Source organism: Eublepharis macularius, chromosome 13 (assembly GCF_028583425.1).
Source record: "Eublepharis macularius isolate TG4126 chromosome 13, MPM_Emac_v1.0, whole genome shotgun sequence".
Taxonomy (NCBI): Eukaryota; Metazoa; Chordata; class Lepidosauria; order Squamata; family Eublepharidae; genus Eublepharis; species Eublepharis macularius.
In genome coordinates, this window is record NC_072802.1 from 57347139 (window position 1) to 57362040 (window position 14902).

Genomic DNA, 14902 nt, shown 5'->3' on the forward strand with positions numbered 1-14902 from the left:
CTCCTGACTTGGATGTTCAAATTGGAAACTACACACTCATTCAGAAGCATCTAGATAGCGTAAATAGATTAATGGAAAGATACCTCCAACTCACCTTGGAGAAAAAGCTGACTGTCCTGGTGTGATCGAGCCGTGGAGACAATACTAGCAGGAGATCATTGATCAACAATGGTTTATAATCCAAGTAAAACTGCAGAGCTTTGTAATATAGCTCCACGTTGGCCACCTAGCATGAGCAAAAGAAAGAGCAAAAGAAAGAAGCAATAGATTCAAGGTTGACTCTGAACTATATTAGCTTTAACCACCGTAAACCTGCTTGATGTTAGAAGGTCTGTATCCAAGAAAGGCCGGCAACTGGGTTTAGGATTCCTCACAAACATTTTCCACAGTATGTCCTAAAATGATGTACCAGCAGAGGTCAGGACATTTACTTTTCAATGCAAATTTCATTAGGCTTTACCCATCTGTCCCTCCCTTTCTTAATGCACCCTACTGATAGAACATGCAAAATCAGGATTGCACTTGATGCCTTGCTGGCCTGGTTAGAAGCACCGCTGACATTTGCTCTGAAAATGAAAATGTGAACTCCAGCAAAACCATAGTGACGTAGATCTTTTTTTTTTTTTACAGCATTTGTTCTGCAAAGTACAATCCTTAGGCAGCTGCAAGTAGTTAAGAGAAGGAAAGGATGCTACTAGTTCTGTGGACTAAAGTTAGCTAACAAATATAAGGTTTAAGATAATTTGTAGCTAGGGGTTGTGGCTCTTATAAGTTGATTGGGTAAAAGTTCTTTGGCCCTTCCTCTTCTTGACTTTCAAAATGCGCTAGTAACATCTTTGAAGAAGCAGCCTAATAACTGTTGAAGAGTTTCTGAACTTCAACCAGACAACACTCCCTGTTTTCAGCACAAACATGTGCATTACAATTACATTTGAGAGCCACTGTGATGTAGTGCGAACAGTGTCTGACAAGGATCTGGGAAACATGGGTTCGAATCCCCCAATTTGCCATGGAAGCTTGCTGGGCGACCCTGGGCCAGTCACATAGTCTCACAGGGCTGTTGTGAGGATAACATGGAAGTGGGGAGAATGATGTAAGCTGCTTTAGGCCCTCACTGGCAAGAAAAGAAGTAGAAATGAATAAATAAAATTGCTTACTTTTGCAATTATGTCCTTAAACTGTCCTTCCTTCCAAGCATCTGTAGGATGGTTCATCATTGTAATTATTGCATTGTCGTATTCTTCATATTTGTCATAAAGGAAGACCAACTCTCCCCAAAGATGAGCTTGTTCTGCAGCCCTAAGCACCTTAAGAAAGGTGGAACAAAAAGTAAGTAGTCATTTATAATAAGTTCAGACAGCAGCAGGAGCAGCACCTGCTATGCACTGTGGTAGTATCAATACCTTTGGAATATTGACTCTGGACCAGAACAGTTCCAGATGTTCTCTCATCTTCTGTGGTTTATATTTAGAATACAAAATGGCAAGTTCAGTGAACATTCCCATGTGAGCCCGTTCCAAGCCCAGAGCAGCTTCTAGAAGGGCAATCAACTCTTCGAAGTAACCACGGTCCTAGAATTCAAGGTAAAAATGTATTGTTATAACTTTGTATGGCTTATTAATTTATTTATTTGGGTTATTTATAGTCCACCTTTCTCACTGAGACTCAAGGTGGATGACACAATGCAAATCAGTGCAATAAACGGAATAAAACATCTGATCAGTGAAGCAGGGCTACACAAATTTGAACACATACTGACTTTGATGGGCCAATGATCTGTTTTGATATAAGACAGCTTCATATGTCCAAGAGTTGCTCACAGTCCCATTCCCTTTATTCAATCACCCTCTTGAACCATTGCATCGTAATACAGTCCTACTACCTTTATAAAAACACCCTCCTGAACTATTCTGTTTTACATAGTTTGTAGCGCAGTTTTCAGACAGGCCATTCCACAGAGAGAGGGCCACAAGCAAGCAAATGTGTACAAGCAGTAGGTGATCACTCCTATAGGCAGGCTGGTTGGTACCTGCAGAAGGCCCTGCTCAGATGAGTGAAGTTATCATGGCAGGGAATAGGAGGAGAGGCAGTCCTGCAGATATGAGAGTCCAAGGCCATGAAGGACTTTATATGTGATAGCCACTACTTTGAACCGAACTCTCTTCTGCATTCTTGGCTTTACAGCATGTTTTCAGCCTATTCGACCCATGTGGATTAGATCTGCTTATTTGTCAGTTCTGGTCCCCATATGGCTCCAATTCTTTAATTCCGCACTTAAGGAAGTCAAACTGAAGTGGGCCTGGCTTTTATTTCTGCATGATAAAAATGCCCTGTTTCTGCTGTGGGTTTTCTGGGGGAAGATGATGCATCAGCATGGGTTTTTTCCCTACGTGCTTTGCAATTTTTGGACATTAGAGGGGGTTGTATGATTGGCTGAGGTGTTCTAGAGGAAAACTTGAAAATATTAAATAGGATTACTTTCTGCAGCATCTTTAAGTTAGCCATTGCAGCGATTTCTTCCCAATACTGTAACCGTTAATTTTTTTTTGTAAAAATAATGTTTTCATTTTTTTTTAATATGGAAAACCAGTATGTCATCCTGATAGCCTCTTGAGTTGTGAAAAGGCAATTTACTGCCAAGGTTAACTTCCGAGGTGGCCTGCACACATAAACCATGACATTTTGGATTGCAGCTGAGAGTGGTACATGAAGAAAGGGTACAGTTACACATTGCTATTGCCCAATTCAACGAAATCAGGACAAGGGGATAAAGAGGAGGATTAAAGGTAGGTTCAGGGCTTACATCAAAGAAAACATTCCACACTGCAAAGAAGTCACCTTCATTCAAATGTCAAAAAATGGAATTATGTGCGCAGGGACAAAAGCCACAGAAAACCTGGGGAAAGACGGTTTCTGCAGCAGATGCATCCTTTCACCATGCAGAACATAGAGGAGGCATCAAAACCGCATGGGGCCAGAACTGGTGAAAAAGCCTCAGGCAGAAAAGGCACAAGTCTGGTATCTGATGGACAGTCGCTGGAGTGACTGCAGAATGGGTGTAATATACATGCTCCACCTGATAGCAGCCGAGCTGCAGCACTTTGTACCAATGGAAGTCTCCAAGTTTACATACAGCTAGACAGCTTACTTGTATGCCAATGTAAGTTTGGAACTCAGGTTTAAAAATCAATTTCCTAAAACACCAACAATAGAAAAACACATTTGCAAGAGATTTCATAAGAAAGACTAGCAAAGCATGAAGTGGTGGGAGACTGAGGCATATTTAGAATGAAGCAGCAGTCAACTAGAATGTCAAAAGAACATATGAGCAGTCCTGCTTAATCAGACCAGGGATTCATCTTGTCTAGCTAGCATTCTGCTTCACACAGTGGTCAACTAGCTGCCCTGGAGGCCTAACCAACAGGGCACAGAGGCCAAGATTCCTTTTGGAAACCTTTATTCCTGCTCTCCACATACATACTCTTAGATCTACTCAAGGGTTCCTGAAACACAAGTTTCACCTGAAGTCATTCTACAGTCTTACCAGTTAGTAGAGTGTCGTGCCTGGCATGGAAATAAAGCTCATACCACAATATTAAAGACTTCCAATAAAGGATCACATGAATGCTAGGTATTATGAATTATGGATGCCAATTACACTAACTTCAGTCATGTTACAATATTAGTACTTCCTGGCAACAAGAGGCAAAAGGTGTTCATATCTTGGACAGGTAGAAGGAAACTAACCTGGTAATAGCTGATCAACTCTTCCAGCTCATCAGCGTGGATAACTATATGCAAACCACAGATCTGTGCAAGTCGGAACTCCTTTCCATCTACACAGGCAAAGCACACCTGCAACAAGAAGGTGTTATTAGCAAAATGCAGAGAACCATGTTTTCATTCCATGTTGTCGAAACAGGAAGTGTGATCTCTGGTTTCAAGATTTCTGTCTAGTACAACAAATATGGTGCTTAAAAACCTGGAAGTTTGTCTAAACTGAATATTTTTATAGCATCAAAGTATATGCAGGCAAGTCCTCAATGTTGCAGTGCTTACAGATACTTTCAAGGAAGTAATCTTAACCACTAGTTTTTAGCAGAAGGTAGAGTGTAGTAGTTCTAGATTTTATCATGGTTATAACACCGCCCCCCCACACACACACACATGTGCACACACACACACACACAGGGAAAGTTACCTCTTTCCATGTTCTGGTGCTGTTGGCTTTGCGGGCACTATCCACTGCTGCTTGGTACTCGCCAAGATGCACTAGCGTCGATGCCAAGCGGGCAAAATTAGACACATTGTTGTACAGCAACTTGGCTGCATCGTACATTCCCTCATCATAGCAGCGATCCCCAACCTAAAAGAGGTCACGACAGCACAAGAAGAGAATTAAATGAAGCATGTGTGCATTTAAAGCAGGTCAAGCTCTCAATTAAGCATGAGACCTAAGTGCTTAACACTGTTATTGCAAACTTTTTATTTATTGTAAAACATACCTGTTGTATGTGAGCATTGTTGGGGCCACTGACAAATTCTTCTAGCTCTGACAGCCTATTAGTTTTTGCCAAGGCAAAAATAAGTTCAGTCTCAACGTAAGATTCTCTGGCCTTTTTTCTAGCCATTTGCAAAAATTTAACCAGATCCTCCCAGTTATCTTAACGGAGGAGAGAAAGAAAGGAGAAGAAACACATGTATTAGTTTCTTCAAAATGTATTTTTCCATTGCTTGCTAAACTTGCAGGAGACACAGGGGACACAAGCAATACATGTCATCTGACCAAACATGGAGGTTTTTGATATGTAAACCTACAAGCAGATTCTACCCACTAAGGTGCTTCATCCATCTAGAGACAGACAGCTTTGTATTTAATTAATTAATTTATTTAATTACATTTTTAGACCGCCCTCCCCGTCAGACCGGCTCAGGGCGGTTTGACAACAAATTAAAAACAGTAAAAACATTATAAAAACATTAAAACATCGTATAAAAAACCATTAAAATTGGCGGGTGTAGAATATTAAATATTAAAATGCAGCATTGTCCTGCATGGGTGGTGGAGGGTCTTCAGTGGTATGGCCAGCGAGAGGACAGCCTAGCCCCCACCAAATGCCCGGTGGAACATCTCCGTCTTGCAGGCCCGGCGGAAAGATAACAAATCCCGCCGGGCCTTAGTTTCCTCAGACAGAGAGTTCCACCAGGTCGGAGCCAGAACTGAGAAGGCCCTGACTCTGGTAGAGGCCAGGCGGACCTCCCTGGGGCCAGGGACCATCAGCAAGTTCTTAGTGGCTGATCGAAGCGACCTCTGGGGAACATATGGGGAGAGGCGGTCCCGAAGGTATGCTGGGCCCAGTCCGCATAGGGCATGATCCTTCAAAAAGCAGCAGTCAAGTTTAAATATTCATGTGAAGTTGGATCCCTAAGTCCCAGCAAGTGTATGGCTAGATTTTTTGATGGCATGAGGAAATTTTACACGCTTTCAACTCCTTCAAATAATATTGTTCCAAGAACACCCCACCACCATCATGATCCCTCCCGCCATTCAGGCAGGAAGATGCCCGGCTGGAAGCAGCCTTTAGCTTACCGTTTCTGTTGGCTGCCTGGACAACTTCCATGTAGGCAGAAGGATCATCAGCTTTGATGTACGAATCTATAGCTTCCTTAACTAAGTCCTTTTGAAGCTGTGCTCTGGCCAGCTGGCTCCAGACAGCTGGTTCATTACATCTCTCAGCAAACTCATAGGCACGATCTAGGTTGCCAATGTGCTCAATCAATACCTAAGAGATACAAGAACAGCTGTAAGAATAAATACTGAATATCTGAAGTAGCCAATTTTCATCTACAAAGAAAAAGGCTACACAATAGGAGTTTCTCCATATATGTAACAGTGTTCGTATATATTTGGGTGAGAGGAGAGAGACTCACTAGACTCATTTGGAAGAGGTTGTTTCTCTTTAATCCAAAGTAAAGAATCTGCCAGCATCCTCATCTTTAACAAACAAGTTTAGTGCTGATGCTTGCACAGAATGGCTTAGAACCACCCTGGCTGTTTCTGGTGACATCAATGCACAGATGGACAAGGTCCCAAAGCTCTACCCAGAAGTATCCAGAAAAATAATTTAACAGCACAAATCCTCTGAAATACTCATTCTTAATGGGTCCTTTCTTTCTTAGCTTTAAATACCCAAGGTATCACATGCAGTAGTCAGTCAATTTTTCAGGAATAAATAACAGAAGAGCTCTAGAAGGATGCTTAAAACTCAGGGAAGAGTGTCTAACACACTCTCTCCTGCCTGCGTGCCCGTGCCCACGCCCACATACAAATTACTATTAATATGCCTCACCTGAATGGCAGATGTATTAACATCAAATTTCCTGAAGATAGCAAACGCTTCTTCATACAGCTCATTGCTAATGGCTATGTTTGCAATATCAGGAGCATCATAGTTGTCCAGGCGGTTGATGTACTCCATTACACGGGTACGATCTGCCTTAATGGCAGTCAAGATCAGCAGATTCTGGAGATTCCTTTGAAGGCAAGTACATTAAGTAAGAAATAGTTCACAGTTCAGTGCCAATAAAAGACAACTGTAACATAGCACAAAGGCAACCCATTCATAAGATCCATTTCAGCATTTAGTTTACTTTGCGAGGAGTCTAGTCTCAGGGTTCAAGCACATGTTCTGCAAGCAAGAGCTCCTGAGTTCAATTCCTGGAATCTCCTATTAAAGGATCTCAAGGAACAGATGTTGGGGGGGCTCTCTCTGCTAGAGGCTCTTGTTAGAGTACACAAGAGGGACCTATATGGACATATAAGGCAGCTTCATATGTGACTATAAAAATGAGCAGCAGGTGATTTCCAACCCAAACGCTTATAGATACTCTATGAAGTGCTTGAAGAAGGAAACCTGTAACATTATATACCATAACAGATTCCCCCATAAAATTACTGACAAAAGTAAAAATATGAACTGTAATTTCCATGTGCATTGACTTCAGCTTGGGAATACCTTTCATACCTGTGCTCACTGAAAACAGAGTTATCCAAAACAATCTTCTCAAGCAATTCAATGAGTTCATTGGGCAGGTCAGCAGTCATGAAGGCTTTGACAGTCACAGAAACCTCCTCAGGATCCTGGGTCTCCGATAAGGCTGTCTGGACAACCTAATATTTGGAAAATGATACTATGCAAATCTAAGAGGCTCCAATCCTATTTACAACAGAAAGAGGCAGACAGCATTTGTAATACAGTGGAACTAGGACTGGGAGGAGGACTAGATTAGAATCCCCACTCCACTCATCCATGAAGCTCACCGGCTGCCTTCAGCTAGTTATTCTGCCTTACTTACCTCACAGGGCTGCTCCAAGGATAAAAGTGAGATAATGGCTTTGATTCCCCCTAAGCTGAGAGCAAAGACTCTCGCAGTTTGGTAAATGAGGCAGAATACAGTTGCAAGCTTAAACTTAGGTTCCCTTCTGAACTAATTTGGTGTACCTGATCAATCAGTGGTCTTCTAAATGGGTTGTTTTCTTCCAGAACGTTTACCCACAGTTCTGGATCTTTTCTGCGCACCAGATAACGTGCTTCACTCTTGAACAAGGAGTTCTCATTGCAAACCTGGAAGAAGAAGAACTGGTAAGTATCTCTGCAGTCCAAAATAGTTTGGAACTCATTTCCAATCTCTGATACTTATGTATAGGCTGAAAAGATTACTCTGGCTGCTCATCATTATGTTTACTACTCTCTGGCACTATTTTTTAAAACTAACTTATTTTGGAAGACAGCTACTACAGGGAAAAGATCTCAGTTTACACATCGATGTATAAATCGATGAAGAGTAAATCTTAATTAGCTTTACAACTCAACTTCAGGCTCAATATACAGTGAATTCTTACCTACTGAGGACTCAAAAAGCTGTAATCTACTACTTAATTTAAAAGGTATACTGGAACAAAACTGCTGCTGGATGAAAGCCAAATATTATGCTTCTTATACAAAGTTTTCTCCTGCCTTCAGACATGCAAAACAAAGATGTCAGGGTATTGACCAGAAGCTCCTGCATTGGGTCCATCCCAATTAAGTGTTATTGTGAGTTCACCTGCACAGCATAAGTATACTACAAAACCATAGCTAACAGGACCCTATGAGCCACAGTTTCGCCTCATACCACATCATCTCTCGGTTTAACTTTTAAACTTCATTTGACCAGAAATTCAGTAGTGGAGAAATTTCTCCTTGCTACTGCTATGATCAAGGTTTATGAACAATCATGCACTCTCAGCCTAACCTACTTCAGAGGGCTGTTTTGAGGATAAAATGGAGGAGAGATAACAACATAACTTGCTTCAGATCCCCATTGGGGTAAAAGGCAGGAAATCAACAAATAACTTCAGTGGATGTCAAAAAAAGATTCACCAAAGGAGGGTATTTGCCAAGATAATATGCATGTGAAGACCAAAGAAACTAGTATCACCAGGAGTCAGGTAGTGCTCTCAGCTTTTGTAGTAACACAATAATTGAAGAATGTCTTGTAATATGAGAAACTGAACAAAATATCCAGAGGAGTTAGCCATGTTAGTCTGTAGTCGCAAAAGAGTAGAGTCCAGTAGCATCTGACAAAGAGAACTATGGTTCTCGAAAGCTTATGCTACAATAAAGTTGTTAGTCTTAAAGGTGCTATTGAACAAAATATGGCGGTGATTTTATTACACATACTTACAGTATCATAACCTGGTTTTATGATACCAAGATCTTAACTACGCTGAAGAACTAGCCTTGAAATTTGAAGTTGGACCACACTGTGGCATGGTGTATGTATGTTGCTACCTAAAGTAACCTAAATACTGTAATATCATCTGAAGCCCAGCTTTTCAAACTTTCTAGCTTCAAGGAATCCACCCCTCACCCCTGATATGGGTATGAAGGGCATGTCACTGGGTATGAAGGAGTATCAGCAATGCATGTCTGTTGTAACCATGGGTATTTTACCTCACTCATGTTCACCCCCATAGTTCACGCAAGGTTCTGGTCTGATTCTGGAGATTCACTAGTGAATCATGTGAACTAAATATGTTTCCAAGAACACAACCAGTGCTTCCCTGCAGCTGTTGGGGAATTCTCAAAGTAGCGGTCCGAGGTGCCGTCCACAAAGTTTCAACTGGGAAAACAAGCTAACTGAAATGAAGGCAAGCTTGTCAGTCACTACTGTGCTGCTCACTGAGAAATCTTAATAACCTTCTGAGAACATGTAAGTGCTGATTTAGAGAAATTGCTTTTCCCAATGAAGTTCTTTACATGTACAATAGTGCTTTTTCAAACAGCAATATTTACACCAGAAAACATCCCTCTGAATATCCACAGCCAAAAAACAGGAGTTCCGCTAACCTTTATGAGTTCAAGGTCACACTGCCCCCTCTCATAAGCAACACAGGCCAAGTGCGGGTCCCTCTTCTCGCAGTATTTGCCTACAACACAGCTGTCATAGAAGGGGTTTTCACGCAGAAAGCGCTCTGGGTTATTGTTGCTGTCAATGTAGATTTTGGCCAGTGCGTTGTGTGTTGCCGGTTCTTCGCAGCCTTCATGAATTCGAGATTCAAGCCATGGCAGCAGCAACTTAAGCCTTGAACAAAAGACAGAGCTTGTTGAGTTTGCTGTAAAGGAGGAGCCTTTAAACTTTCCATACCAAGGACCTACCCAAGACACACTTCCTTATAGATGCCTTGCTCCTTCATGCACAAAAAAGCAGTACTGCTGCTGCTAACACAACACAACACTCCACACACACACACACACACACACACACACCCTTTAGGCCATGGTGTGACAGCGGTAGTGGGTCATGACCCATATGAATGACACGGATCTGTTTGCCATTCTCTCATTTGGTTAACAGCTTCCATTCCTTATAAACAAGAGTTGCTGCTGAATAATAATCCAGTCTGCTCTGAAATGTAGCAGACTGAAGCCTAGCTTTGAGAGCTAACTCTCTCTTTATTACAACTACAATACTGGCCACCATTACAAGACAAGAGACGGTTTCTCTAGAGACGCAAGCCAACATTAATATTTTGTTTAATGCCAGCTTTAAAGATTACAAATACCGATCTCTCAGGAGTCTTCTCACTAGCCCTGTGCAGTTGACCTGTCTGCATGGTGAGTCACCATCTAGAGAGAAGAGCCAGAATGAGAGCTGAGCCATCTGAATTGTGTGAACTCATGGAGGAAAGCGCTTGCATACTTGCCCCCTCCCGCATGATCAGTAATGCTGCTTTCCAAATGTTGCTAACTATGGAGGGAGGGCACGTGCATGGGTTCTGACTTCATGCGTTTGCACTGTGCAGATGATCTGACATCATGTGGGGGTGGGGGCAAGGCCAGCACACTCATGCCTCTTCTGCCTCCCTGTGCAGCGAGTCAACAAGCAGACAGGTTATCCACACAGGTTCTCTAAATCAACAGGAATGGTGAAACAGGTAACTTCCTAAGTTGGAGCTGTGAGGGACAACAAGCTGAAGACCACGTCTACTCCCTTCTCTCTCTCTCAACTGGGGAAGCAGCACATTTTAAGCACACTTAAACCATTTCCAAGTAACACTCTAGCATCCAAAAGGGAAAGCCTATTTCAATTAAGAAACTGTCAAAAGTAGGGAGTCTGACAAGACAACTCAATTTTGTTTGGCTTAGTCAAAAGCAAGTTAGTCACTACAACATTATGTGTAAAGCATCCAATGCAACACAGCTACTCCGACATAGTTCAGATGGAGTTGCTTAAAATTTGTGCCAAATATTATGCAAACCTACTTTTAAACACCATAATGACAATTAATCAATGTTTATTTGTAGAAAGCCAGCCTGCTGAGACACATACAGAAGTACTGAATTCCAAAAACATTTAGACCCAAGGAAATCTTATTTTATCCTTCATTTATTGACAATACTAAGATTGGTACAGAAATATATTCTACTCATGTCAGAAATATATCATAGTCTTAACAATAAGAACTAATGTGGCACAGTAGTTAGTGTGTTGGACTAGAACCTGGGAGAACCAGGTTCAAATCCCTACTGTGCTCCAGAAGCTCACTGGGTTACCTTGGGCCTGTCATACTATCTCTGCCTAACCTACCTCTCAGAGTTGTAAAAGTGAAGTGCAGAAGGTGTGGGGGGGGACAACCTTATAAGTCATTTGGGGTCCCTATTAGGGAGAAAAAATATATTAACCTAGTTAGGGGAAGGAGCAGTTGTGAAAATCCAAGCCCTAGAAAACTATCAGGAACAGAAATTCTTCTATATACTAGTTAAAGACTCAATATTGGTTTTGTTATCTATATGAGCAAAATAAAAAGATCCCTTCTCAAGAGGGGAGTGCCACTTGAGGAAGATTACACCTGATCCAGTAAAAATGTGAGCATCAGAACTGTTGACAATCATGTGTACGTAACCTGTGAATTTGGGAGGGATTATCTACTCCGGTTAATAAATTTCAGGGGACAGCAAATAATTTGTAGCACATACTCGCTTAAGTAGTTCTATAACCTTGTCTTAGGAAAAGTGTGGAAAAAGAAACAAGCACCAAGAGTTTTTAACAACAGCTGTATGTTATCATCATTCCAATCGGAGCCAAGTTCTAAAGTTCTACCTTCTAGCAGAGTGCTGAATTCTTGGCTGTAGGGCTTACATTTACGTCACCTTATACAGATGCATTCTCCATTCAAACAGCAGAACCTTGATTATTTTTTTCTCTCCCATTACCATGAGCACAAATCACTGAGTGCATGGCCTTGAATGGCCACATCTTCCTTACAGCTCTGTAACTCAAACTGCAGCTTACAAGGCACTCTGTAGACCTAGATGGCCGGATGGAGAAAAATTTTCCAAGGTGTCCCAAAAGCACCCCCAATATAATTACGTTATAATGGAACTTCTTCCTTTATTCCCTGCATTTCTTCTTTAAGCTTAGCCATTACATCTAAATATACTAAAGTAACATCTACCAGAGATCCAGATCTCAGATCTCTGGCATACTAATATAATATTTATGGCATACCAACAACTAGACAGTGGGTGCCTGCAATTTTTGCACTGTCAAATTCACATTGTCCAGTCATATTTAAATTTAGCTAGAGACAAGACTGGCCAGACTTGTCCCAATCATACCTTGCAAAACAGCTTGCTCATAAACTAAAGAAAATAAAAAGCTGCATCTGACAAACTTTGGGGCAAATGACACAGTTTTTAAACTGTACGCTATAGAAGGGGGCATCAAAAGTTCTTGAAGTAAGTGTTCAGAACCAGAATAAGTACCTCCTCCACCACCATGCTCATCCTTACCTATTTCTTTTCTCTACTTCAGCTACCAATTCATCTGTTGAGAACTGGCCCCTTACCACCATGATCAAGTTCTTGATGACATCTTCAGAACAATCCACATCCAGAAGCCCTCCAACCACCGCAGGAATACGGCTTGGGTTTACCTAGAACAAGTTAGCACCCTTAGTTTCACGGTTTTCAAGAAATGAGTAAATTCTACAAAACACAAAATGATTACCTGACCTACTGGATTGTCAAATTGCATACCATGTAAAAACTCCGTTATACGTATCGATTAAGGCATTTTCAGTGATGACAGGTTACTGACATCCAAACCTGAAGCACCATTAACTGTTTTCTCATCTGGTCCAAACCCTATTTAAAGAACTTTGCCCCAACCAATGAAAAATCCTTGTGCCTTTGTTATTCAACAGGCGATCTCCTTAGTTAGTTGGGGGAATTAGCTTCAAGGAGACCAGCGAGAGGGGGTAACTGGGATTCTCCACCTATGCTTACGGAGGTTATTCCCTTAGAGCTCTCAAATAAGTCAGGCAGATGTCCAACAGGGAAGTTGTTATTAAAGAGAAACAAAAAGGCAAATGTGTAAAAACCATACAAAGCACACATACAAAGCTAACTAAGAAAATCAGGGAGGAAATTGGGACTAAGCCGTTTCAAGGAGGGCGATAGTTACCAGTCTCAAAGATAGCAGCAAAATGACCAGCCTTTCATGATGAAGAGGCCCAAATGGATTTGGGAGTGTATGTCAGGTCCCAAGACACACATACACTCACTGGTGGTTAGGGAGTTCAGTTATAGGGGGAAATGCTCCCTGGGGCAAGCTGACATCTTCGTCCCAACAGTAACTTAATGGGTTGTCTGGAGGTTGGACAATAAGTTGGCAGAGGTTTGATGGGTCCTGTCTGGGATGAACTATGGCTGAAAAAGTGCTTGATGACTCTTTAAGCGTCAGATAGGAAAAGCTACTGTGTTTGCTAAATAGCTTTGAAAAGGATGGGCGGGTGGAGGGAAGTGAGATCGGGCACTGACAAGATAAGTCAAGAGTTTTCTGGAAGCCTCATTGTTCTAAATTATACATGTCTCTCTCTCTCTCTGGGGCATGGAGGGACATCAATCAGCCGCTCTGACTCACACTCTGGTAATTTTCTAGGCTCCCGCCAGCATGCATCCACTGCCTTGGGACTTATGATATATGAGGAAGGGGTGTTTATGATATTCCATCCATAAACTCCTCTTAGCAATGCTAACACCAATGTTTAGTAGAGTCTGGTATTACTAGTGAAAGCTTGCTTTATATAATTTTAAGGGTGTCTATTTTTAGACAGTACTGCTTAAACAACGGTGTTTACATTACCTTTTGGACATAGATCTCGATGTATTTCTGTAGGTTGTTACGATACAGATACAGAACTAGATCATGAACAAAGTCAAATCTGTCACAAACAATTATGAGGGGAAGTTGGTCTGTGAGCTTGGCTTCCTGTATAAGTAGAGAGAAAGAATGTGACAAAGCAGCTTTAACAAAGATGACAGAGTATGTATACCTTATTCTTAACCTTCTAGTCATTCTCAGTCCTCAAATACTAGTGTAGCCTTTTGCTACAGTTATACTTTCCAAACACCACCTCAATGAGATTCTCAAGGCTACTGATTCTCTACTCCAATTCATTTTTATTGTTGTGATCCTAGTGGTGGGGGGTGAGATTCTGTGCCCTCCCGCCCAAAGTCATCTCACATCTTTATACGATTGCTGTAATCTGCTCTATAGATGGTGATGGGTGAATGTTTAACGTGCTGCTATGTTTTTATTGTTGATAGCTGTATTTATATGGTGCTAATATATGTTTTAAATGAATGATATGTATTATTTATATTTTTAATGGCTACTGCTGATGAATTGTGTAGTGTGTTTTAAATTGTTGTGATCTGCCCTGAGCCCACTTGGTTGGGGAGGGCGGACTATAATTTTAAGAAAATAAAATAAATTATCTAGGGCATTTGTACCAGGTACTCCTTTCCAATTCTTACAGGTAAGATCTAATGTCACTAATATAGCCAACATTTGCTATATAGGCTGCAACCATCATCATTCCCTCCCCATTATATCCAATCCAATTTAAGAAGTCACTACAACTCTGGAATCTGTTGATTCTAACCATGAGGGAACTGCCACCATTCTGTCTCATTTGACACAGCTGGTTCTTCGGCAATCTTACCTTCAGGAAATTTTTCACCCGTTCGGGATTATAACAGTTGCTTTCTCTGCAGATCCTTTCTACCTCTTTGATTTGGCCAGTCTTGCAGGCTGCCTGAATATATTTGAAGTGAACATCTGGATCCTGACTGAAGTTTACAATTGAGCCAAGAAAATAGAATAATCCTAAAAAGAAAGAATATTGGGGAGTCATCTTTCTGAGAGGAGAAGCTCTCTTCAGAAACAAGAATAGCAAAAAAAAAAAAAAAAATCAGAGCCCACCTGAAAGTCACCTATGAACAGTTCAAGTTGAAACAGTTTCAAAGGGATCCACATAAATGTAATAAATAAGAGTTCAGGGTATTTGCTT

The 14902-nt window shown here is 41.3% G+C and overlaps 1 protein-coding gene across 4 annotated transcripts in view; it reads right to left on the minus strand.

Moving 5' to 3' along the window:
- The window catches only part of CLTCL1 (clathrin heavy chain like 1), a 61121-nt gene that overhangs the window by 11023 nt on the left and 35196 nt on the right, over positions 1-14902 (minus strand). For all 4 annotated transcript variants that reach the window (XM_054996332.1, XM_054996331.1, XM_054996334.1 and 1 more), the window contains exons 14-27: positions 14555-14718; positions 13693-13818; positions 12339-12481; positions 9393-9627; positions 7503-7625; positions 7026-7171; positions 6351-6534; positions 5591-5783; positions 4506-4663; positions 4202-4366; positions 3748-3855; positions 1404-1571; positions 1158-1307; positions 95-226 (exon numbers count right to left, since the gene is read on the minus strand). In XM_054996332.1, coding sequence (XP_054852307.1) covers positions 95-226; positions 1158-1307; positions 1404-1571; positions 3748-3855; positions 4202-4366; positions 4506-4663; positions 5591-5783; positions 6351-6534; positions 7026-7171; positions 7503-7625; positions 9393-9627; positions 12339-12481; positions 13693-13818; positions 14555-14718 — 2195 coding nt within the window. The remainder of the gene's footprint in view (positions 1-94; positions 227-1157; positions 1308-1403; positions 1572-3747; positions 3856-4201; positions 4367-4505; positions 4664-5590; positions 5784-6350; positions 6535-7025; positions 7172-7502; positions 7626-9392; positions 9628-12338; positions 12482-13692; positions 13819-14554; positions 14719-14902) is intronic.